General features: G+C 34.1%; 2 protein-coding genes across 2 annotated transcripts in view; one reads left to right on the top strand and one right to left on the bottom strand.

Annotated features, from left to right (window-relative positions):
• Window positions 1-24,056, bottom strand: part of LOC145673828 (uncharacterized) — a 101,975-nt gene that overhangs the window by 61,789 nt on the left and 16,130 nt on the right. The window lies entirely within an intron of this gene.
• On the top strand, window positions 372-17,944 carry LOC145673827 (E3 SUMO-protein ligase ZBED1-like). Its single transcript, XM_081743599.1, has 2 exons — window positions 372-1,851; window positions 16,120-17,944. The coding sequence occupies exons 1-2, from the start codon at window positions 1,598-1,600 to the stop codon at window positions 17,801-17,803; spliced, it is 1,938 nt and encodes a 645-aa protein (XP_081599725.1). The 5' UTR covers window positions 372-1,597; the 3' UTR covers window positions 17,804-17,944.

The following is a 24,056-nucleotide window of genomic DNA, read 5'->3' as shown; positions in this document are numbered from 1 at the left end:
CGGTTTACCCAACATTCTTACGGTCATCAAGTATAGGAGGCTCAGGTGGGCAGGTCATGTAGCCAGGATGGAAGAAAATAGGAACGTTTTCAAAATCTTAACTGGAAGACCAACCGGAAAACGACCATTAGGAAGACCTAGGCGCAGATGGGAGGACAATATTAAGATGGATCTCTCAGAGATTGGATTGATTGATTGATTGATTTTTTGAGTTTATCGTCCAGTTCAGCAGCGAGGCTATATGAGACGTGGACCTACTGATTAACGTGGAATCCGAACCACATGAGCTCCCGCCGGGAATCGAACCCGGGTCTCCCGCGCCAAAGGCGCGTACGCTAACCGCTTAGCCACGGAGGAGCTCTCTCAGAGATTGGAATACAAAGTAGAAACTGGATGCAGTTAGCTAAGGATAGAAGTCAGTGGAGAGCTTTTATGAACGCGGCATTGAACCTCCGGGTTCCATAGGCCATAGAGTTAGTTAGTTATATGTATTTCCGTAATCACGAACTCGTCTTTAGAAAAGATGTCCTCGATTGGGTAAATAAAAATCTGGTAACCCTACCACTAGATATTTTTTTTCCGCATGAAATGAAAACAAGTTGTTTAATATATTCAATCTAGGAGCTTACATATCGATTGAAAGAGAAATGTAGAGTCATATCAATATAGTTAACAGCAGACGGAACGTTCAGTCGCCAAGTAACGAGATAAGACAAATAAGAAACAAACTTTACTAGCAAATTTCAGCGTGAGAAATTGTCTACGAATAAAAAGATGTTTGTCATATATTGTAGTATTTCACGATTTTTTTTTTTTTATTTGCAATGATTTGACGATGAATTTCACGTAAATTGGTTTTCCTTATCATGTGAACGCCTAAAGAAATTCTTTCACACAGAAGGAAGCAATGGTCCCAAAATGTTGCCATGTTATACTTCCGAAGGCTTCGAACCAAGGAAAGTCACATGACACACACTGCTAATAGAAAGAAGATAAGATGTTAACATATTTTTATCTTTTTCTCTCTATAAATGTCCACAATACGTGAATAAAATTACAAATAAAACGGAGATTTTATTTTGTCAGAAGTGTGGGAAAGAACTAAAGTTATTGTTTATTACCACACTTCGGTGGGAAATTTAAAAATTGCCTATCGCCCCCAAACTTTGCAAGAATTTAAATTAATGAATTTTGGTACAACTTGTTTTGTTATCTTTCAATGAAAGTATAAGAGTTTGCTTTCCCATGGGACGGTTCTCTATCGGGAATTTACCTTGAAGAGTTTCTTACCAGAACATTATGTGAAATTTGCGCCAGACTGGATCACACGACGTCTTGAAAACACCCTGTTCTCACGTTTAGGGAATATATATGAATTGGAAGAAAAAGTTTAACTCAATCGTGCAGCTAATTTTGACCAATTATAAAGAGCAGGCTCTTGGTTAGAGTTGAAAGAACAGTAGTTCTAATAGTGTATACTCGCTTTGACATGTATAGTTGCGTCCGCGGCAAAGTGTCGACTAGTCGTTGATTTGTTCTCGACAAAAACACGAATTTTCAATGCTGAAGATTTAATTTGGTTACTGGCATAGTCGTAATGGGTCGATCTGAAGTGTGGAAATATTTTAAAAAAACACATAATGGTGCCCAATGTAAATATTGTGGAAGAGTGATGAGAAGCGGAAGTAGTACAGGAGGTTTGTGGCATCATGTAAATAGCAAACACCCAACAATCCCGACAGCTCGTGGAGAGCAAGAGGAAAGTAATAATACCGATGAACCTGGACCAACTGCAATCCCAGGACCATCATCTACCAATCTACAAGAAAATCAACAAGAAGACAGTTTGAGGTAAGAATTTCATTTTCTAGTAGGCCTTAGTATACTCATGTCCAAAATGATTGTCGTGAAAGAATATAATTTGATAATGATTTTGCAGGGTACTTTTAATACTGATACTATGTGTATAATCGAGAATTGTAGATTTGTGGTAAATTTCATAGGAAAAGAATTATAAAAACGAAAATTAGAATGAGAAAACAAAATGTTATAACGATAACCCTTTTTTGGTTTCGTTTTTAGTACTGATTCTAATATTACATTATCTTATCGAGCCACAATGAATAAACTAAATTGACATAATATACAAATGTCGTTTATTCTTATATTCTTTTTATATAATAATCTTCGCGATCCTTTTAGAAAATAGTATGGATTGAGTATAGCCCGCTCCCCCCAGTGATTTTTAACGAATCATAGTGATTCTAACGATTCATATTAGTTCATAATGAATCGGAATCGCATGTTATAAAGATTTAAGATGTAAATCTTGTGGTAAGGTAGATTTAGTATAATTAGTAGTAGTAGTAGTAGTAGTAGTAGTAGTAGTAGTAGTAGTAGCAGTAGTAGTAGTGGTAGTTAGTACCAATAATAGTAGTAGTAGTGGTAGTTAGTACCAATAATAGTAGTAGTAGTAGTAGGAACGGGTTAGAAGCCCCGCAGGGGTTGGTTGGGTTCTGTTCTCGATATAAGTAGTAGTAGTAGTAATAGTAATAGTAGTAATAGTAATAGTAGTAATAGTAATAGTAGTAGCAGTAGTAGTAGTAGTAGTGACTCTTCCAGTTCCGGTGACAAAGAACTGGGGGAGCGGGCTATACACAAGCCAGTAGTATTTATCATGTCTTACCTTGCTTATGTTTTTTTTTTATAGTAACCTATAAATACAACGTCATGGTGATTTATTTTTTTAAAAAATAAACAACAAAACATACATTGATTTACAATAAGATAGCTTTCTCTCCTTTTTTTCTTCTTTCTAACCTAGCTGGCCAGTGCATATTTACAGAAAGATCACACATTTTGCTCAAAAATAATACAATTAAGAATAGAATACAATATATCGTTGTAATGTTGCTGAATGGACACGAAAGTTTTATTTTCGCTTTATTGTTCTTATTTACTGCTCTTTTGACATAAAATTCTCCACATACCAGTCTTTGCCGATTATACACACAGTAACATTATAAGAAATATCGGGCAAATTCGTTATCAAATTATATTCCTACAACATATTTATAGACATGCGACAATAATTTTGGACATGAGTGTACATAATTACGAACAAAATTAACATCCTATTGAATACAAGACACTCCTTACTTTTGTTAGAATAAATTTTAAGAAATAAAGATGTAAGTGAATATTTGCTTTGTCTCGTTGTAATTCTGAGAATATACAAAGTACGTACTGAGTAAAAAAATAAACAAATAAATATAACCCTTCCTGACCAAAGCAAAGCAAAACACATATATTAATAATAAGTTGTATTAAAGTTATGGTAATTAGTGTTTTATATGTGAATTTTCTTGAGGGGGTAAAAGACCAACTGAGTCCTTAACGAATACTTTTTTCGTGAATCATATATAAATCCTTCAAATTCTGATTTGTAAATTATTATTATTATTATTATTATTATTATTATTATTATTATTATTATTATTATTATTATTATTATTATTATTTTGACATTCAAACGATATTTTTAGAATTTTTAGTAGGATTATTTACACCGGTTTTAATGAGATTTCATCTCTTTTTTGATCTCACCATTTTTGGATCCTACATGATGTCGAATCTACGGATCGTTATAGCTAAACCTAGAATTTCTAGGATGGTGAGTGGAATATTATTCCCAGACTGGGAAAACAGTAATTAAGTTAGTGCTAGGGAAGAGAAACCAGGAAAGGAGAAATTTACCTGGGTTTCCCATATAACTAAATCATTGCCTTTAATGTGTGAGACAACATATCCAAAATATAATACAAGTTATTAGTGAACATGTTTTGCTCTGCTTCAGTCAGAAAGTTTTATTTTATGCAGTTCATATGTGCTGTAGTTACTTACGTGGTTTATTTAGTACTGTAATTTAACTGTTATTCTTCTATATAATAGTATCTTTATTAACCTGCTTTCTATTCTTCTTTATGAAAATACTGTATTACAATATACTATCAAATTTTAGAATAGAAATTAGCAAATATAGGGGTTCTTATTTTTGAATATGAGGTATACGACCGTATGTGCTCGCGTTTAGTCGAGAAACTTAGTCGAGTAGGGTCAGAATCACTCGCTCTAAGTATCATGGGTTCCAATCACACTTCGGGCATGTTTGTTTTCAACTGTCCTCATTTTACTTGTGTGTGTTGTGTTGTAAAAGTTCCGATATAATCCATGAAAAGCATTCAATTGGTTAAAATTGGAACTTTAATGTGATAAGGGTGGTTTCCTTTGAAAAACAAGAATGGTTGTCGTGCATACCTATGGTATGTTCAATCTCTGGTGCCAAGTTCGATTCCTGGCGAGGCCTAACTTTCGATATTGACTCATCATTGTGAAAGAAAATGGTTAGCTAGTTAAATAAAAAGCTAGAGGATTCTCGTCAAGAAAGCCGGTGTTAAGGACGTTCGTTGTTTTCGAGCTGTCCACGCATGGTCCTGGCTAAGGAAAGTTCGCCGTAGGCTCAAACTTTCACAGGTTGTCGAACCAGAAGTTAAGTTTAGATTTTCTATTTATTTATTTATTTATTTATTTTTTTATTTTTTTTACTACCTTGGCTTGTAAAGTAATGTTCGTAATAGAAATCACTCATGAATAATGCGTTTATTGAGATTTCTTTCTCACAGTTAAAAGAAATAATTGACCTCTAAATATAAAGTACTCTATGAATACGATATGTATTATGTTATATAAAAGTAATAAACCGAAGACTTGAAAGTGCATATTACACACTAGTAGATTTGTTCATTTTCAAATACAAGGTAATTATTCTAAATGAAAAAAACTATGATCCAGTCAGTCCTATATGATGATATTTTTCACTGTTTGAGAACTTGAAAGAAAAACATCACAATTTCAAAGTATTACCGTGGTTATGAGTTACTGAAGTACGAGAAATTCTGATATGACTCTATAATAGTAAAATTATCCATTTTTGTTGTGCCCGACTCCCAGTTATGTGTACTGGTTTCCCCTTTGACGTGTGGTTTTAGTGTAATTCCAAAACCTCAGTTGTATCTGAAAAATTAATAAGAATACGTTTTATCTCTTGGAATGAAGAGAGCTTCGTACCGTCATTGTTGCATAAAGTTATAGTGCATAGCAACAAATTCTATCTAGTTGCAGCACATTAAATTCTAAATTGTCGTGTAGTTTGTAAAAATAGGAATAATAATGAATTATAACATTAAGTATTCTTAGATTTTGAATAACTTCGGTAGACATATCGAGGGCACAGTGGCTCAGTGGTAGAGTGCTTACCTCTGGTGCTTGGGGTCAATGCTCGGGGTTGTCTCACCCGTTTCCTCCCTCTTTCTCATTCTATCAATTCTTCGATCATCATTCACTTGCTTTAATCATCGTCTCCCATAGCCTAAAGAGTATAATCGTGGGACGTTACACTCAAAGATTTCATTTATTTTTTTCATTTTTTTTACACATGTCATTCTTTTTCACTACATAATTATACTTACCGTATGCTACTTTCCTGACTGTGTACCCTTTCTACATGTTATGCACGTATTTTGTATTATACAACAGAAAATCGTAAATGCTGTTTGGTAAAATATATAGATGGTTGGTTGGGAACATCTATATCGGTGGTGAAAAACTAGTTAACTATATAGCTGAAGGAGTTCAATGGTTCATCGCCACAGAAACAAAGAATTACATTAGATTCCATACAATACGAACTATTAAAACTTAGTGCCCAAGCGTCTGTTTCCACAGCCTTACTCACTAGAAGACTGGCCACGCCACGACTTTATTTATGTGATCAACATAATATCTCTTTTTTTTATTAGTATGAAATTCAGTAATAAATAGATTCTGTAAAGTTCCGTTTTGCGTTATTCCTATATTCACTTGTATTTTCGTCTTTTTAGTACTCAATATTTTCCCAGAAGTTTTTCCTGAAACTCTTTAGTATTTGTTCTATGTTCGTCAATAACAAACTTTTCATATAATACTATAAGTAGATAGGGCTTTCATAAATTTTAAATTATAATCAATGAAATGAAATGAAATCTTTGAGTTTTACGTCCCACGGTTACGCCAGTTAGGCTAAAGGAGACGGTGATGATGAAAAATGAATGAAATGGTGGAATGAAGAAAGTGAGAGAAAACGGGAGAACCCTGAGGAAACCCACACACATGGTGTTTGTCCACCATAAATTTCACTTGGCGTATATAAAACTAAGTTCTAGAGCGACTGTATATTCATATGCGACGTATAGAAATATAACATGCCACACATCAGCAGGTCACAAATACAAAATTTCAAATTAATAGTTTTGGTATTCACATCCAGATCATGGAGTGCTTTACCTTCAGTATTAAGAGAAATTAAATAATTTAATATATTCAAAAAAGAGCTGAAAGCGTATTAAGTACATATACGTACAGGAGTTAAGCTCAAGCACATTTGATACCTTATGCATTGCGTAGTTTAAACTACCGCATCACAGAATTAGATATCTCATTGTCTGTATTTTATGTGTGCGTTCTTTTGTTTTATACGTTGAACCTATAAGATTATTTTCAATTCAGTTCAATTCAATAAAATGAGTACCATCTGCAGCAGATAGAATAGGCAATTCCTTAAAGAAAAAAGTGGTAGGAAGCAGTGTTGGGTAAGTTACTTGTAAAAATGTAACGCGTTACAAGTTACTTTACTTTCTCTTAAAATGTAACCCGTTAGTAACGCGTTACTTGCCCCAAAAAAGTAACTGTCACTTTACCTCGAAAGTAACGCGTTACTTTTAGGTCCGAAATTTTAAAAATGTGAAAAAAATTATGACTTCAATTTTCCGTGCTAATATTACTACCGCTATTATTATTATTATTATTATTATTATTATTATTATTATTATTATTATTATTATTATTATTATTATTATTATTATTATTGCACGTCCTGAATCGCTTTATGTAAATGCAAGGACAAATTTTTACTTGATATATGAACATTTTCATATAATATTTGATAAAATGCCATACTGCGTTACTCGTAGGGATGGACACGAGCAAGTTTACTTTGAAACTCGATTCGACAAGAAACAAACATCTTTGAGCTCGACCCGAGAACTCGTCTCGAAAAATTTCCCCCAACTCGACTCGAATTAGGGTCGAGTTTCGAGTCGAGTCAAGCCAAATCCGGTGTGTAGTTTCGAGTACTCTCTTCAAGTATATTACATTGACAATATAAGTATTATCAGTGACACTACTACTACTACTACTACTACAACTTATTATTATTATTATTATTATTATTATTATTATTATTATTATTATTATTATTATTATTATTATTATTATTATTATTATTATTATTATTATTATTATTATAACAACACTACATATAAAAATAAAAGATAGGCGTTTTGTATTTGAATACTAAAAAACTAGTTGATTGCCAACATCGGTAGTGTGAAGTCTAAGAGTCAAGGACATTGATCACGAGCTTCTAAATTCGGGTTGAGGGTCTAGGTTGAGTATTCGGGCTCGAGCCAAACACTGTTAAAAGTTATAGGGCACTGGCCAAATATCTTCAAAACTGCTTGTCCCGGGTTTAGAATTGTCAACGACTGGAGCAGCTCGGCTCACAGCTCATTCACTATCGACCCGAACCGAGAAGTGAGCCGAGCCAACAGCTCACCCAACCGACTCAGCTAGAGCCCTCGGCTCAGTTGAGCCGAACAGAGGAGATGGCTCATCCCTACCAAGCTAGCTCGAGCCGATGGTTCACCCCAAGTTAGCCGGCTCGAGCCATCTTCTCAGTTGAGCCGAGCCGAGCTGAGCTTGTTATAAAAAAATCTCTTGTGGTCTCGCTATCGAGACGAGACGAGATGCGAGCAGTGTCCCCTCTCGTTAGCAACACTAAAAGTATTCCATATTACTGTTTAGCTTTCATTTCTCATGGCTTTCGTTTTCCAGTGTAATCAGGCCATGATTTCAAGATGAGTTAAAACGAACGAGCCATTTATCAAACTCGACTGGACTCGAAACTCGACGCGAAAAGTTGAATTGGCTCGGAACTCGACACGAGGATATTACCTTTGACTTGACTCGAAACTCGACTTGAATTCGGGTCGAGTCGAGTTTTAGCTTGACTCGTGCTCATCCCTCCGCGTTAGAAAAAATGGTTGCTTATTATTATTCTGCTAAACTAATTATATAATAATAACAATGTTATGTAAAATTAAAAATACAGAATATAGAGAAACATTACACTGCAACTAATAAAATGAGAACACATGAACTGGGAGTGAATCAAAATTTGCGAGTAACTCTAAAATCGATACATGCTTTTTAAAGCTAGTTTCAAACTCTATAATCAACGGGACTCAGGATAAGCAAACTGAACTGAAAGAACTCCAATTTACATACCATCAGCAAACTATTTTCTAGTAATAACGTAGGCCTGCTCATTAGAACACAGTTTATTCATATTAACCCCTTACTGTAAATCGTTAATTATGGCACCCTAGTTGCTGATAAATACTGTCCGCCGGGGCACTTCAGACACTTTACTTTTAAATTCTGTCCACCATCATCCTCAGCTTTTAAGTAAAAAGTACTCTTTCAAATGTTCGAACGGTAAAATATTTTCGTTCTCCATCTTTATAAAAACAACACCAATCAAAATAAAATAAACTACCGGTATCATTGCACTCCTTGTTCACTCACTGGGTGTATTGATTTGGAGCTGTCAAAATCTACGACAAAATCTTCCAGGTGCTTGCCATCAATTCACGTGATTTCCCTAAAGCTGTCCTCATCTTCAAAACACAGCAAGTGGCACTATGAACTTATCTCTTTCTTTGTGTGTCTGTGACTGTAGATCACTGACATACGTAGTTCATGCTCGATAGTTTTATTCTGATAAATTCACTTACAGGAAAGAAATATTTGTTTCCGAAAAAACATACGGTACATATTTTGTAGATACTCATCCGAAATGTAACGCGAAAAAAGTAACGCAAACTAGGTACGTTACTAAAAAATTTGTAACGCGTTAGCGTTACAGTTACTTTGGAAAAAATGTAACGCGTTACTAGGAAACGTTACTTAAAAAGTAACGCGTTACTTGCGTTACGTTACTTCCCAAGACTGGTAAGAAGTTCTATCTCATAAATTGCATATTTGCTTTCTGTTGGTGTTTGTGTATGAGATGCAGAAGATTTCTCACAGTGTCGTCAACACATTTCTTGAAAAGAGTACCGTGAGATTGGTTGATCACATTCTTTACAACCTAATTGAAAACGTTGGTATGGAAATGGATAGTACTGTGTAGCTCAAATAATGCCTTCAAGTGTATTATTATTATTATTATTATTATTATTATTATTATTATTATTATTATTATTATTATTATTATTATTATTATTATTATTATTATTATTATTATTATTTTGCTTAAATGCTTCTCCTAGCTGATAGTGGAGTACCCTTTTTAGCAAGTGAATACCTTATCTCCGTTATTATCTTGTATAGAATATCCTATTAAGAAAATTAGAAGTAACAACAAAAGACTATCATTAAATGCTCACAATAGTTACTTAAATATACGGACGATATAGACTTAGTAGGGGATACAAAATAAATACTACAGTGTTAGCAAATAGGAATGAAATTAACAAAAAAGTAAATAGTAAATTAATAACAGGTAGAGGCGTAGCGTGATCGAAGGTTTTTTTTTGGAGGGATGGGATAACCATATACGTATATACGAATGAAAAATTTTTAGGTATTAGAAATAATCTTGAAATCACTATACACACAACATTGCGATAATATTTAGATTAAGAGATATGTGCTTCTGCCAAGACATAAAATTTGCATTTATTTAGGGAACATACTTTTTTGCATTAATAGCTTCTACCTATTTACTCAGTCCTGGGTAGTCCTACTTATTATAATTTAATACGTTTGAAATACGTTCAGCATATTACTGTAAGACCATTCATTTTAATTACGAAAAGTAACTGTGATGTTATTTGATTTTTTTAAAAAAATCATTCTTTTGAGATAGTATATAGCAATCTTTTATTTGTTGTGGTTTCCTCCTTCCAGGCTGTTTCGGCTGTCTAAGGGCATTCAATCTCAATTAAACAACAATCAAATATTTAAATTTACCATCAAATATATGGGTTGTCATATTTTCAAATGAAAACTACTAGACTTATCAGGGTAGATAAATATTTATTCAGATAATAAAGTAAATCGTAGTAATTCGACGAAATTCTTTAAGGCCAAAAAAAAAAAAAAAAAAAGATTCGGAATTCTTTCACTTCAGAGCCCTGTCCCTTAAGTTAGATGATCATCACTCAGACTACAGACTCCTATAACTTTACTTAGTTAGACTCCACCGATCCGTCATTCCCTCACAGTTTCATCTGAGGCCTACCTCTATCAGGAAAGCCTGACTACAACTTTCCGTCTTTAAACGTAAGAGATCTGTTTGTCAATGGACATCACTTAGCTCAACGACAGATTCTCTTTCTCTAAAGAGAAAACCATCACTTAGGTTTCTCTGGCGGTAAAAAAAAAAACTAAAGAAAAAACTTTAAAATGTTTTCTGCTTCCGAGGTTAAAAAAAATTATAACCTACTTCTCCTAACTAGAAGATAATGGGAATCACTTATCCCAATAAGCTATCATTTAAGCTTATAACCTGGCTAGCTAAATGTCATCAAAACTTGGTCATCACTCAGACTGAAGGAAGTCACTTATTCCTTGCTCTGACCATCACTTAGGCCAGTCCCTACTTATTTCATTAAAATATCAGAAAATTCTAATGCCATCACTCAGGCTCCAAAGAAATAATTTATTCTCTGTCATCGGCCATCATTCAGACTGTTCCCTACAAGATAGGAAAGTTAAAAAAAAAAAAAAAAAAAACCGAGGCAGGACCTTAATAACGCAGGTCGGCTCTAACAGCCATAGTCATCCAGCAGTATATCCCTATGCGGCAAGAGACTTCCTTTTATATGGTCGATGACTCTTCCCCTTTTTAGTTTACTTAATTTTATTTTCGCTTAAAAATCTGCAAAAAAAATCTTTTGAAAAACGAGCAACCGTCACAAGCCTCTGGAAAATTCCATCGATCACTATAAGAAAACCTATATAGAAAAAACTTGAATATTGAGTTCGTTAAATAAAGCTGAAAAGAAATCCAAGCTAGAGTACACAGCTTAAGCAGATATACACATATAAATAAGCAATAACAAAGATGAAATTATAAATATATATAACACATAATACGTGTATATGTAATTAAATATATGTCTGGCCAGACTTACCTTTATCAATAACAACATTATATACACTTGTACACTAATTCTTTATTCACAAAAAATTAAACACAGTAAGGGCAAATCCTCGTCCTTACATATTTTAGGTGTTTTATAAATATTTATTTATTTTAATTCTGAAATGCTGATCAAGATTTTTAAAGCAAAGGTCAAATGTGAAATATACTTACTACAAAAGTCTTGCTACAAAAGTTTTATTGGGTTTCCAGTATTTAAAAAATGTTATTTCAATAAAGGGAAGAATTACAGATAACATTTTAGATGCTTTAGAGTTAAAGAAAGAAATATTAATCATTTTATTACGCTGCGTCTATGATTCTGTGCCTTGAATTTTGTCCGTTTTGGCAGAATTTTCCTTGGGCTTTGTCCTCTTGGATTCTCTTCTGCATTCCTAAATCTGTTTAGTGTTTCTAACAGATTATGTATGAAAAATAACTCTATCTTTAAGTTTCATCATATATTTTGGCTGTTATTCTACTTGTTCTTCTCGGAAAAATGATTAGGATACAATTCTGTTATTAGCTGTGTTATTTGCACTTACTTTATTAATGATGAATGTGATTTAAAAAAAAATACCTGCAGGGAAATTGAAAACTGATTGTTATTAGAAAGCCTTTTGATATTATAACTGAAACGAACACAAAACAAACTTACTTCAGTCTAACATCAAGTCATTCTACAACAAAAATTCATTCGGATTTAAAGAAATTTATTTTCTGCGTGATAAGTACTATACACATCCTATACATACATACACTAACTACATACTATAGCTTACATCCTCAAGATATGTTTGGTCATATGTTAAACAAACAATGCAAGAGGATACATAAGACGGCCCTTAAGAAAGAGTCTTAGTCTTCTACATCATAACTCCTTTTCCGGCATCACCTTGTCAGCTGATTTGTATTCTGTATATAGCAGCAATACAAAATATCAATATCACATGTTGAAATACTTCTATGTTTTTGTAAAGTTGCAATCAAATCAAAAGGTCTAATAATCGAGGAAGAAAGGGATTTATAAGATTTTGTTTCAGTTCGGCACTTTTGAAGGTGAATGGTTGCTGGGTTCACTCTTTTTCTTTTTCCAGATAGATGTGGAACTATTATGACAATGTTGAGGGAAGAACAACTAATATTGTCATGGGGTGACACTCTAAATTAAACAGAAAACTGACAAAAGAAATCCAAATATTTTTACATTTGTGCAACTTTTACAAGAACAAAGAGAAAATAAAGCTACTATGTTAATGTTGGAAGTAGGAAACAAGGAATTAAAGCTTAAATATAGGCGAGTTGAACAGAAAATCACAACACTGAGAAGAAGTCTGGAATTATGTGTAAGATTTGGTGGCTTACGTATATGCAGTTGCATACTGTTCACATTTAGAACAGTGATGATTCTAAATTGTATTGGCTATATTGGTGATATGTGATATTTAGTATTCCTAGTATATGCATTGACAATATAAGTAGCTGGCGTATGACATATTGCATGTAATATAGAATCAGGTATAGAAGACAAATCACCTCATCAGGTTATGCCGAAAAAGGAGTTGTCATGTAGAAGGCCAAGGCTTCTTTTCTTAAAGGGCCGTCTTATGCATCCTCTTGCATTGTTTGTTTAACATGTGGTGAAACATGTTTTGAAAATGTGTACTGTGACACCTTTTAAGTACTGCAGGCCTTAGCATGCTGGATATAAACTACTGGAAATCCGAATAAATTTTGTTTTAAAATGACTTGATATTAAACCGAGGTAAGTCTGGTTCGTGTTCCTTTCAGTTGCAATGTCAAACGGCTTTCTTGCAACTGAGTTAATCAACTCAAAAAAGATGTGATGTAGAAGACAAACGCTCTTTTTTAAGGATCGTCTTATGCATTCTCTTGCATGGTTTGTTTAGTATATGGCCAAACATGTCTTGAGGGTGTGAATTGTGACACCTTTTTACGTACTGCGAGACTTTTAAAGTGCTGAAGATGAACTGCTGGAAAACTGAATAAAATTTTGTTGTGGAATGGCTTGATATTAGACCGAAGTTTGTTTTACGTTCGTTTCAGTTACAATGTCAAACGACTTTCTTGCAACTGACAAAGGAAGTTCGGGAAAAAGCACTTGCCTGCAGAGAAATTAATCATACCACATGAAAGACCAATTCATGCTGATTACAACAAGGTAATCAAATGCATGTACGGTTGAGAACTTTTCAAGAGATTCAATGTTAAACGCAGGATTGCACCTCCTAGCAACATACCGTAATTATACAGTTTTGATGGTTTAAACTTACTACTGCTTGATCACTGTGGTCCATTCACAGACAAATTGTCCATTGTAAGTAGAATGACGGATGGCAAAGACGTAATGATTGAGAATGTACCAAAGAACTGCACATGATTTGTACAACCATTTGATGTGTTTGGATTCCGATCAATTAAAGATTATGGCAGGAGATTTGTACATAGTATGAAACTTCTTCATCCAGACGTTATGATGTACCAACGAAACAATCAAACGAAGTTCGTATCCATGGTAATGAATTAGTTCCGATCACCGCGATACATTGGATTGTTTCAGTTTGCGTTCCACAAGGCATGTTACCGAACAATCACTTGTCGTATCACCTATCGAATTTGTTTTTTGCTTTGATTGTGCGAACTGCTCCCTTGACGGATGCAACGCAATTGCACATATAAAGTGTTCATGATGCAAGGCAGTATTTTGCCCGTGTCATTTCTTTACAGAACAGAAGAGCAGCAGTGATCAATTTTCAACTCTAACCTATGATTATTATGAACATATAATGACTAATTTTAAGTAACAAACACGTTAGTTATTGCAAAACAGTTTCTTCTGTTACCTCCGATAGATTTCAATTCGTATGTTAATATTCGTTGCTAATAATGTTGTACTTAACGCGTTTAAATGCGCATAGACTCATTTTTTATATGAATTTCCAAGTCCAGTCTCTCGAACAGTTCTCAACCGTACAGGAATTTTATTAACTTGTAGTAGTCAGAATGGATTGGTCCTTCAAGTAGTATGCTTAGTTTCTCTGCAGCCGAGTGCTTTCTCCAGAACTTTCCTTGTGAGTCAATCAATTTTCCATTACCCTGCTGGTATATATATATGTTAAAAAATCACATGTATCTTTAGATGTGAATATTAAAAGTAGATGTGAATAACACTGCTAATAACAGAACTATATCCTAGTCATTTTTCCGAGAGGAACAAGTAGAATAACATCTAAAATTTACGATGAAACTTGAAGAAATAGTTATACTTCATACAGAATCTGTTGGAATTACTGAAGAAAAATCCTTCCCTGCACAAAATTCTCCGTCTCTAAAGATTAGGCAGAACGGGAATTGCTATTCCGTATAAAGATAAGATTTTTAAAAATATTTTCAATAATGTGCTGGAGGGCGTTTAGGCAGAACGGGAGATATCATTTTTCCCTTACCTCAGAATGAAAAGCAAAGTCCTGTATGTAGGTTTTGTGACAAATTAAAGCACTAGTACCAAGTTTTATTTTGCTTAAAATGCCTATTTCAACGTTAGTTTCTATTTTAGCTTATTTTGCGACTTACATTGTGGATTGTGGATAGACCGGGAGTTGAACCCTGGGACTTTGTCTTTCCATGTCAGTTCTCAGTTTGTAAAGCACTTACACGGAAAGCCAAGACTAGGATACTCGGTTGTCGTAATTTTTCAAGACTTCATTTCTTTTTTCTTTGTGTCACAGATATTGCTACTTCAAATATTTGATAGTTCGGCAAATGAATGGTGTATCCATATCGGTAAGATAGGTTTATAAGGCAACGCTGGATAGCATGCAGAAAAATCGGGAGAAAGCCGTGAACAGTAACAGGGAAAGCCATAAATTCAGGTTCAATTTGCGGTCAGTTCAAATTTTTTCCTAGCTTTTACACTATTAAGTTTTTAAATAAAGAAATATTATTAAAAAACCCTAAAATAAAAATTCTAGTGCAAAAATAATTAAACGTTCAACGCTTTTTAATCCTTTAACTATTCAAATTGCAAGAGGAAGACTTAGATCTAATACAAAATAATATAATGCACAAATCAAAATTGTGGTTAGGGGTTGCTTTGACCGCGGCATCTGTTCAAGTGCAATACATTTACTATGAGGATAATGGAATTAGATCTCAGAGTGTCTAAGGAAGCTGTTTTACAGTATTGAAAACAGTTCTATATATATTTCTTATACTGCTTTGTTAAGGCTTTTAGTTCTCTAATTAGATGACTTACTTAGATGAAATCGAAATTTTCATGTTTCCAACGCTGTATCTTTTTTATTTTCATTATCAAAGTTTTGTAGTGTTTCTCATATTTGTTTTATTTATTTATTCAACAATCACCAGATACAGCTCAGAGGTCATTTTATACTGGATATCTAATAACAATGGAAATGATTTGGGAAGGTATCGGCCAGGGCCTGTTTAGTAGGTACCATCCCGGCATTTACCTGGTAGGACTGAGGAAAACCCTGGAAAACTCAAGTCAGGATGATCGAGAGCTGGAACCGAACCCACGACCTCGCGAATGCGAAGCCAATGTCTACCACTTGAACTAGTATTTGTTTAAAGAATACGTGTATAAATCAATTGTATCAGTTTTATAATATGTTGCTTTTTTTTTTTTAAAAAAATGTTCTTAACATTAGTATATAATTTAATTCGTTTTAGTGATAACAGTAATACATTACTGTTATTATTATTACTTTTAGGAAGTTTCTGGCGTCCCCAAGTCCTGCTTCAGGCCCTCGGGAAGAATCTGATGTATGTGAGACAAGCATTGAAACAACAGCACCATCTGGATCTGAGAACAAACATAAACGTCGTCAGCTTCCTAAATCCGAGAAGCAAACCAAAATTCAAAGTTACTTGAATCGACCCTGTTCAACCCAGAGAAGCCAACAATTGGATTCCTTAATTACTAAAATGATCGTTATGGACTTGCTACCTTTATCTCACGTAGAGGGTCAAGGTTTCAAAGAGCTTATGCTTTACGTAGAACCAAAATATAAAATACCGTCCAGGCAAACAATCATTCGTCGACTTGAAGAACTTTATGATTTTGTTCGTGAACAAGTTTTTCAAAAACTTTCAGAATCAGATTTCGTATCTTTAACTACAGATTCGTGGACATCAAGAACAACAGAATCTTACATAACAGTGACGTCCCACATACTGACAAAGGACTTGCAATTAAAAACATGTGTGTTAGAATCTATTGTGATAGAAGAAAGACATACATCCCAAAATCTTACTAATCACATTGAGAGTCTTTTAGATAAGTGGGCTATATCCGATAAGGTTATTGGCATTGTGCACGACAATGCCCCTAACATAGTAAACGCTTGTGAACAACTTCCATATAAAAGTGTTAATTGTTTTGCTCATACTCTACAACTTGCAGTAAACAAAGGTCTTTCGTTACCCTCTGTGACATTATTATTAAATGAAGCAACTGATATTGTGAAGCATTTCAAGCACAGCACTGTTGCATCCCGTGAGCTAAGAAAACGACAAACAACATTAAATTTACCTTTACATAAACTTATTCAGCACGTAAAATCAAGGTGGAACAGTGCATATGATATGCTAGAAAGGTTGCTTGAACAGAAACGGGCTGTTGTTGATATTCTAGCAGACAGGTCTGTTACGAAAGTTCAGGACTCGAAAAAATTAGCATTAACTGAGGAAAGTTGGATAGGTATCGAAGAGCTGGTAACGTGCCTCAAGCCTCTGAAAATAGCTACAGAAGTGTTGTCAGGACAAGAATATGTGTCCATATCGAGCGTCTTTCCCATTGTGTATGGACTGCTAAGTGTTCACTTAGTTCCAGATGGCGCAGATAGTGATGCAATCAAGTGTATAAAACAAACAATCGCCCAAGATCTTCGTCAACGTGTAGGTTTCGATAGAATGACTTTGGAGAACTCTACATTCATTATAGCATCATTATTAGATCCTCGTTATAAAACATTGCCATTTATAACAGACGAGAAGAGTCGTGAGGACATACACAATATGGTGAGGAACATGTTGCAGGAGACAGAGCGTATAGAAGAATGTGCAGGAGATGAATTCGTTGAAACAGGACTTCATTTCTTATTAGGATCTGCATACAAAGAAAGAACAACAGCAGCAGTTGATGAACTGACATGGTATTTAGCTGATCCTGCTCTGCGAATTTCAGAAAATCCACTCAAATGGTGGTCTGCAAATTGCCATAGGTTGCCACGCCTTTATCACATTGCTAGAAAATACTTGCTTATTCCAGCAACTTCGGTACCTTCAGAAAGAGTATTTTCAACAGCAGGACAGGTAATTAGTGCTTCAAGAAATAGGCTGACACCAGATCACTCAAACATAATAATTTTTTTGAATAAGAACATGGAAAAGTAGCATATAAAAATGTAGCATCTCTCTATATCTCTCTGAAGATCCAAGGTTCAGTATACTTTTATGATGCGAAGTAGCGTTTGATACGTCAATATATATATATATATATATATATATATATATATATATATATATATATATATATATATATATATATATATATATATATATATATATATATAAAGGATGGTTCAAAACAACACCGAATATGTTTGGGAGGAATTCCTGACACCAAGATAAGACAAAAAGTATAGACCAACCTGGGTGCAGAAATGCTTTCTTCCGGAGTTATAGGCTGTCGAAAACATGAAAAAATGAACTTTAAAGATCCATAGCTTCAATACTATGGGACCTATCGTAGTCGAGGCAAGACTTCACTGAGGAACTAATATATGTGCTATTCAAAAATACATATTTCAGAATCTTGTGGTACTCACGCAACATTTTTTATAAAGGGAGTTTGACTACGGGCATATAATTTGAAGTGCTCACCAACTACCTCCCAAAAATTGCTGCGTGAGTACCGCAGGATTCTGAAACATGAATATTTGAATAGCGCATATACTAGTTCCTAAGTGAAGTCTTGACCAGACTACGGTAGGTTCCATAGTGTTGGGGCTATGGACGTTTAAAGTTCTTTATTTTGTTTTCGTCAACCTATAACTCCGAAAGAAAGCATTTGTCCACCCAGGTTGGTCTTTACTTTTTGTCTTATCTTGGTGTCAAGAATTACCCCCCAAACGTTGTCGGTGTTGTTTTGAAACACCCTATATATATATATTCTTATTCGTTGTTGCCGTCATTTTTGTACTTTAAATATTAGAATTATGTTTGATTTTTATGGTAAAAGTTACTGATTTGTTTGTACACATTACAATTGTTTAAATCTAGGAGATAGTTAAGGTTAAAGTGTCTATATCCCCAGGTATAAATGTAGTATAACTCTTTTCGTCTATGTTGTATATTTGCAAGGGTGTGATTAGGAATAGCAATCTCCTTTATTACATAATGTGAAGTAGCCTATTATAATAAAATTTATACAGTAAAGCATTCGTCGTCACTACATTTAATCAGAGTTGAAATTTCAAATTTTGTGGAAAGAAGGTTGACAAGGTTAAAACATTTAAAAATCAAACACTTGTTTTTTAAAAGATACATTTATGGAGTTGATTAAGTTAAAATTCTACTATTATGTTTATTATAAGTAAGTAATAAAAGTTGTGTATTTCTATAACATTCACTAAAAATATGTAATTTTTCTTACAAATTTTAATAATAACAATTTCATTTACAAAATATTTTTAATGTACTTTTATAAGATTTTTTTTTTTAAACCAAGGCTTATTTAAGCAAAGCAAATTTAGTAACAGTATGATCAGTGGCGGATCTAGCCCGGGGCCGGGAGGAGGCTTGCCCCCAAGTTTTCTGAGTGACAAAAAAGAATTAAGCTATTATTTATATGGTTTGAAAGTTTATAATAAAATCATGGTATACGTATTATAGTCTGAGAACTGGTAGCCCCCTCCAGTTTATACCTTCTGGATCCGCCACTGAGTATGATTCTGTTAGAATCGATTATACATTACTTATATACATTCAATTTATAACTACAGTATTATCTTATAATTAATGTTTACTTTTGGTATAATTAACACAATAAGTATTCGTCACAAAGTTTGTATTATGGAATTTTACAGGCACTAATAAATATATTTTATTTGGAAGAACAGTTTACTTCTTATTAATTACATAATGTTAGTAAGAAATGTTTGGATCTTGTGGTTAATAGACTGGTTAGCGCACGTACTTACAGTGCCTCTGGTCCCGGGTTTAATTCCCTGTGGAAGCTCAAAGAAACATATTATTATTATTATTATTATTATTATTATTATTATTATTATTATTAGTAGTAGTAGTAGTATTAGTAGTAGTAGTAGTAGTAGTTGTTGTTGTTGCTGTTGTTGGTGGTAGTGATGTTGGTGTTGGTGTTGTTGTTGTGATGGTGGTAGTAGAAGTAAAAGAAGAAGAAGAAGAAAATAGTAATAGTATTTTCACTCATCATTTGTAAATGATTTCGTACCCTGTAAAGAACTGCCACTGAATGGAATAAACTAATTGTCAGTGCAAAAGAACTGAAGATGGAAATGAATTCGGTCTGGAACAACATAGATACTCGTAGATAATCAAAATACATTATGTGGAACCGAGACTGTATTAGTGGAAACTATACAATAATGTGAGAATACATTTTAATATCTAAGCATAGTAATAGAAACAAGTTAGCGAAAAAATAAAAAATAGTGGAAAATATATATATATGTCAATATCGAAGAAATTAATGATATATTATGAAATAATCCTGCCCATAGTATTCTTTTAACGTAATAATTGGTCGCTTACGCACCGAGAAGCGCGAAAACTAAAAATACCAAAGAACTAAGTTTGGGATAAAATATTTAGCGCGAAACGAGACAAATCGAAGAACAACTCTAGAAAAATACACAATGCTTAACTATATTGTGGTGGCTCGTTGGTAGAGCACTTACATCCGGTTCAGAGGTTTTGGTTCGATTCCAGGCCAAGTGAGTTCGTGGTGGACGATATCATCTGCATGGGTTTTCTCAGGGTACTCCCGTTTCCTCTCACTTTCTAATTCCACCAATTTTTTCATAACCATTCAATTGCAATTTCAACCTTCGAGACATTAAACTAAAGGTTTAATTTTCGCTTAACTATATTTTGTCGTAGGTCACCGAATATCATATGGATAATAAAATCGAGGTAAGATGAACAGGATACGTTGCATCCATAGAAGATTGAATGGCGTGTTTAGAGTTCTATTCGAAAATTAATTGGAAAGGAGACCTTGAGAAACACTAAGAATACGGGTGCATTATAGGCCTATAAGCAATGAACTTCGTGAATTCTGTAATGTTTATCCAGATTTCATTAGCTTATCACAGAATATTATGTAATGGAGACGTTTTGTTTCAATGGTAAGGAACCTTCGAGCTTCTTAAGCCATACAGAAATTTCGCAGTCAAACTGCTTCTGCGAACTATTTTTGCACACGGGCAATTTTAATTGTGATTTATATGACACGTAACAGGAAATTAATATCATCCAGACTGTTTTTTTATAACAACAATAACTGAGACTAACGTTTTACTCCAGAAATTGTTTTGTTAGTAAAATAAATTATGTGCATATGGTAATAACATGCCTAGTTTTCTGTAATCTCTACCTCTGATTGCAGTACTGTCTACCTAAGTATCAATCAAATAAGAGGTTCTGAAAATGTTATATTTGAAAGATTTGGGGATTTAGTTGTTCCGTAAATCTTTAAAATGATTTATACTTCATTTATCTTTCAAGCAGATGAAACGGAACTTTAATTTTTCACACTCCATGTCCTCTCCTTATACACCAAAACTTCAAGTGTTAATAGCTGTTTACCACAATGTTATTTTTTTCTTAGTTCTGGATCAGTATAGGATTGTGTTGCACAAACTGGCACAAATAACTAAATGTTCGAAGAAAAAAATGACTGATGGTTTTCCCTGTACCCTTCATTTGTTTTCAAAACAACACGACAACATTTGGAAGGTGATTCCTGACACCAAGATAAGACGAAAAGTATAGACCATCCTGGGCATAGAAATGATTCCTTTCGGCGCTATAACCAGCCGAAAACTTGTCGGAAAAATGCAAAAAACGGCCATAACTCGAGAACAAAATGTCGGATCGAAGTCGGGTGAAAGGAAATAATTAAAATCCATTATTTAAAATCGTAGTTACCATTAACACAATTAAATGTGGCATAGCAGCGGCGCAAGTGTGACCCCGAACGAAACTGGAGAATTCCTGGGGTATTTTATTAAACGTTGAAGGAGGAAAATAAACAAGAATGAAATATAATATTTCTAATCCTTTGGCTTATGGAACCCGGAGGTTCAATACCGCTCACAAAAGCTCTCCATTTACTTCCGTCCGTAGACAACTGAATCCAGTTTGTACTTTGTGTTCCTATTTCTGTTGGGTCCATCTTAATCCTCCCATCTTCACCTAGGTCTTCCTAATGGTCATTTTCTGATTAGCTTTCCAGTAAAATTTTGATCTCATTTCTATTTTCTTCCATTTTGGCTACATTATCTGCTCACCTGAGGCCTCCTAGACCTGATTACCCTTGATTTGGTAAATGGTATAAGTTATGCAGTTTCTCGTTATGAAGTTTTTGACATTATTCATTCCCATCACTCTTGGGTCCGAATATTCGCATTAGGATTTAATATTTCAACGATTATAAGAACATGATTAGAATTCAAAAGAAGCAGAGATACACATGTTTGACTGATCTACTTTGTCTCAATACAGAATAAACTCTCCGAGAACCCTTCCCGCTGGTCTAGTGGCCGCGCATGAACTTTTGGTGTATGTGGTCCCGGATTTGATTCTTGCTGAGAGCGCATAAAAAGTAATTTTACAATCATTCACTTTCATTAATCATCCGTCTCTTTTAGCCTAAAGGGCATAACTGTAAGACGTAAAACTAAACAAAGAACTCTCGGAGGTAAACTGAAATGAAATGATGCCTTTAAAGTCTTACGTTTATGTCATTTAGGCTAATGGTGATGAATGATAAATGAAAACTAATTATTGCAATATAGTTCATGAAATGAAAGTGTAAGAGGAAACAAGTAAATCCTGACAAAACTCACGGACACAATGTTATTCGCTACAAATTTTCATGGTTTGAGATCAAACAAGGAACTCCTCGCACCAGAAATGAGTGCTTTATCACTGAACTAACGTACTCCTCTTTGAGAGAAAAACTAGAACTATAGATGTATCGGTCAAGTAAAAACTATATGTGATAAATCAATGTTCAAAGACATACAGAGTAGAGTCCATTTTTCGTCCGTAAACGATAAGTACGTTTTTAGGTCATTTATTCTCAACTGGTATGAGGTTGCGACCAGATTGTAGATAGGTCGACATTAAAGTGCCTTTTAATAAATTTCACTATTTTTATGTTTGTAAGGAAGAAGGGGTCTATAGGGCTAAGGAAAAAGGGAGGTCTTAGTGTTCAAGAGCTAAGAACTCCTTTTCTTGATTAATTAAAAAAAACTAATTTGAATCAATAGCGTATAAGGACATCAAGTAGATTCGATTTATTTATTTCGACTTGTTTTACATGTCGAGGTTAAGGCTATATGAAGCCTTATCTACCATCTAAACATGACACAAAATTCAAAATTCGTATTTACGAGTCGTACCACGCATAACGAAGTAATCCAGACAGTTTTCTAATAGTGGGGGGACGGGGGAATAGAAACCAACGATGCCGAAGTAAGAAGTTAACAGCCAAATGCAAGAACGTGACATGAGACTGCCTCGAGAAATAGTATAAGCAACTTCAATTCACATTTACAAGTTCCAGTCTATGTGATATTTTCTGGGCAGAAGTTTTAAGATTAATTCTACAAGACCAACGTAGCCACCAATAGTGAACTTACTTGTATTCTCCACTTCATTGAGGCACAATAACTATTTCTTATCCCCAAAATATTCAGTTGTATTTTAAATTCGGATACAGGAACTCACTGGAGGGTTCTTAACAGTGACGTCCCCAGCTTTAATTTCTTGGAGGAGAAAAAGCGGAGAGGGAGGAAAATTTATAGGGGCAGAAAATCTTTCTATCCTGAAAAGCGTGATTTTGTATCATATTACATGATTTACACTACAACTCAACATTTCTCGAAGGAGCTGGGCGCGGGCACCTGCCTCCTGTTCTCGCCTTTGCCACGGTGCCACTGTTCTCAACTTTTCCATCATTCAGGATACCGCAAACGTAAGACATATTAAGTAGAAGGGTACCGAGAAGGAAACGTTGCTATGAAACTTCAATTAGGGAAACTTCAAGATAAGAGGAAAAAGACATTAAGGTATTAACGAAGGTAAAAACGTCGTATAATAGAAAGTTCAATAGTGCATTAGTTTAAAAATGTAAGCACACCAAAGATAAATTCTACATTAAAAAAGAGAGATCAAAGAAATTAATTAGGTATATTGTTCTTAAAATACAATACATTCTTAATAATTGCACTTAAAAAAGCTGCAAACTCCTATTTATCATAGCCCTACATATTTCAATAATTTTTGTAAATGATAAATCATACACATAAAGCATGTATCCATCGGATGCAAATATTCTTCTCCAAGAATTTATTCTGTACTGAGACAAAGTAGATCAGCC

Source organism: Thermobia domestica, chromosome 17, assembly GCF_964235325.1.
Source record: "Thermobia domestica chromosome 17, izTheDome1.hap1.1, whole genome shotgun sequence".
NCBI lineage: Eukaryota > Metazoa > Arthropoda > Insecta > Zygentoma > Lepismatidae > Thermobia > Thermobia domestica.
The sequence above is the reverse complement of the archived record's forward strand: the minus strand, read 5'-3'. Positions and strand labels throughout refer to the sequence as shown.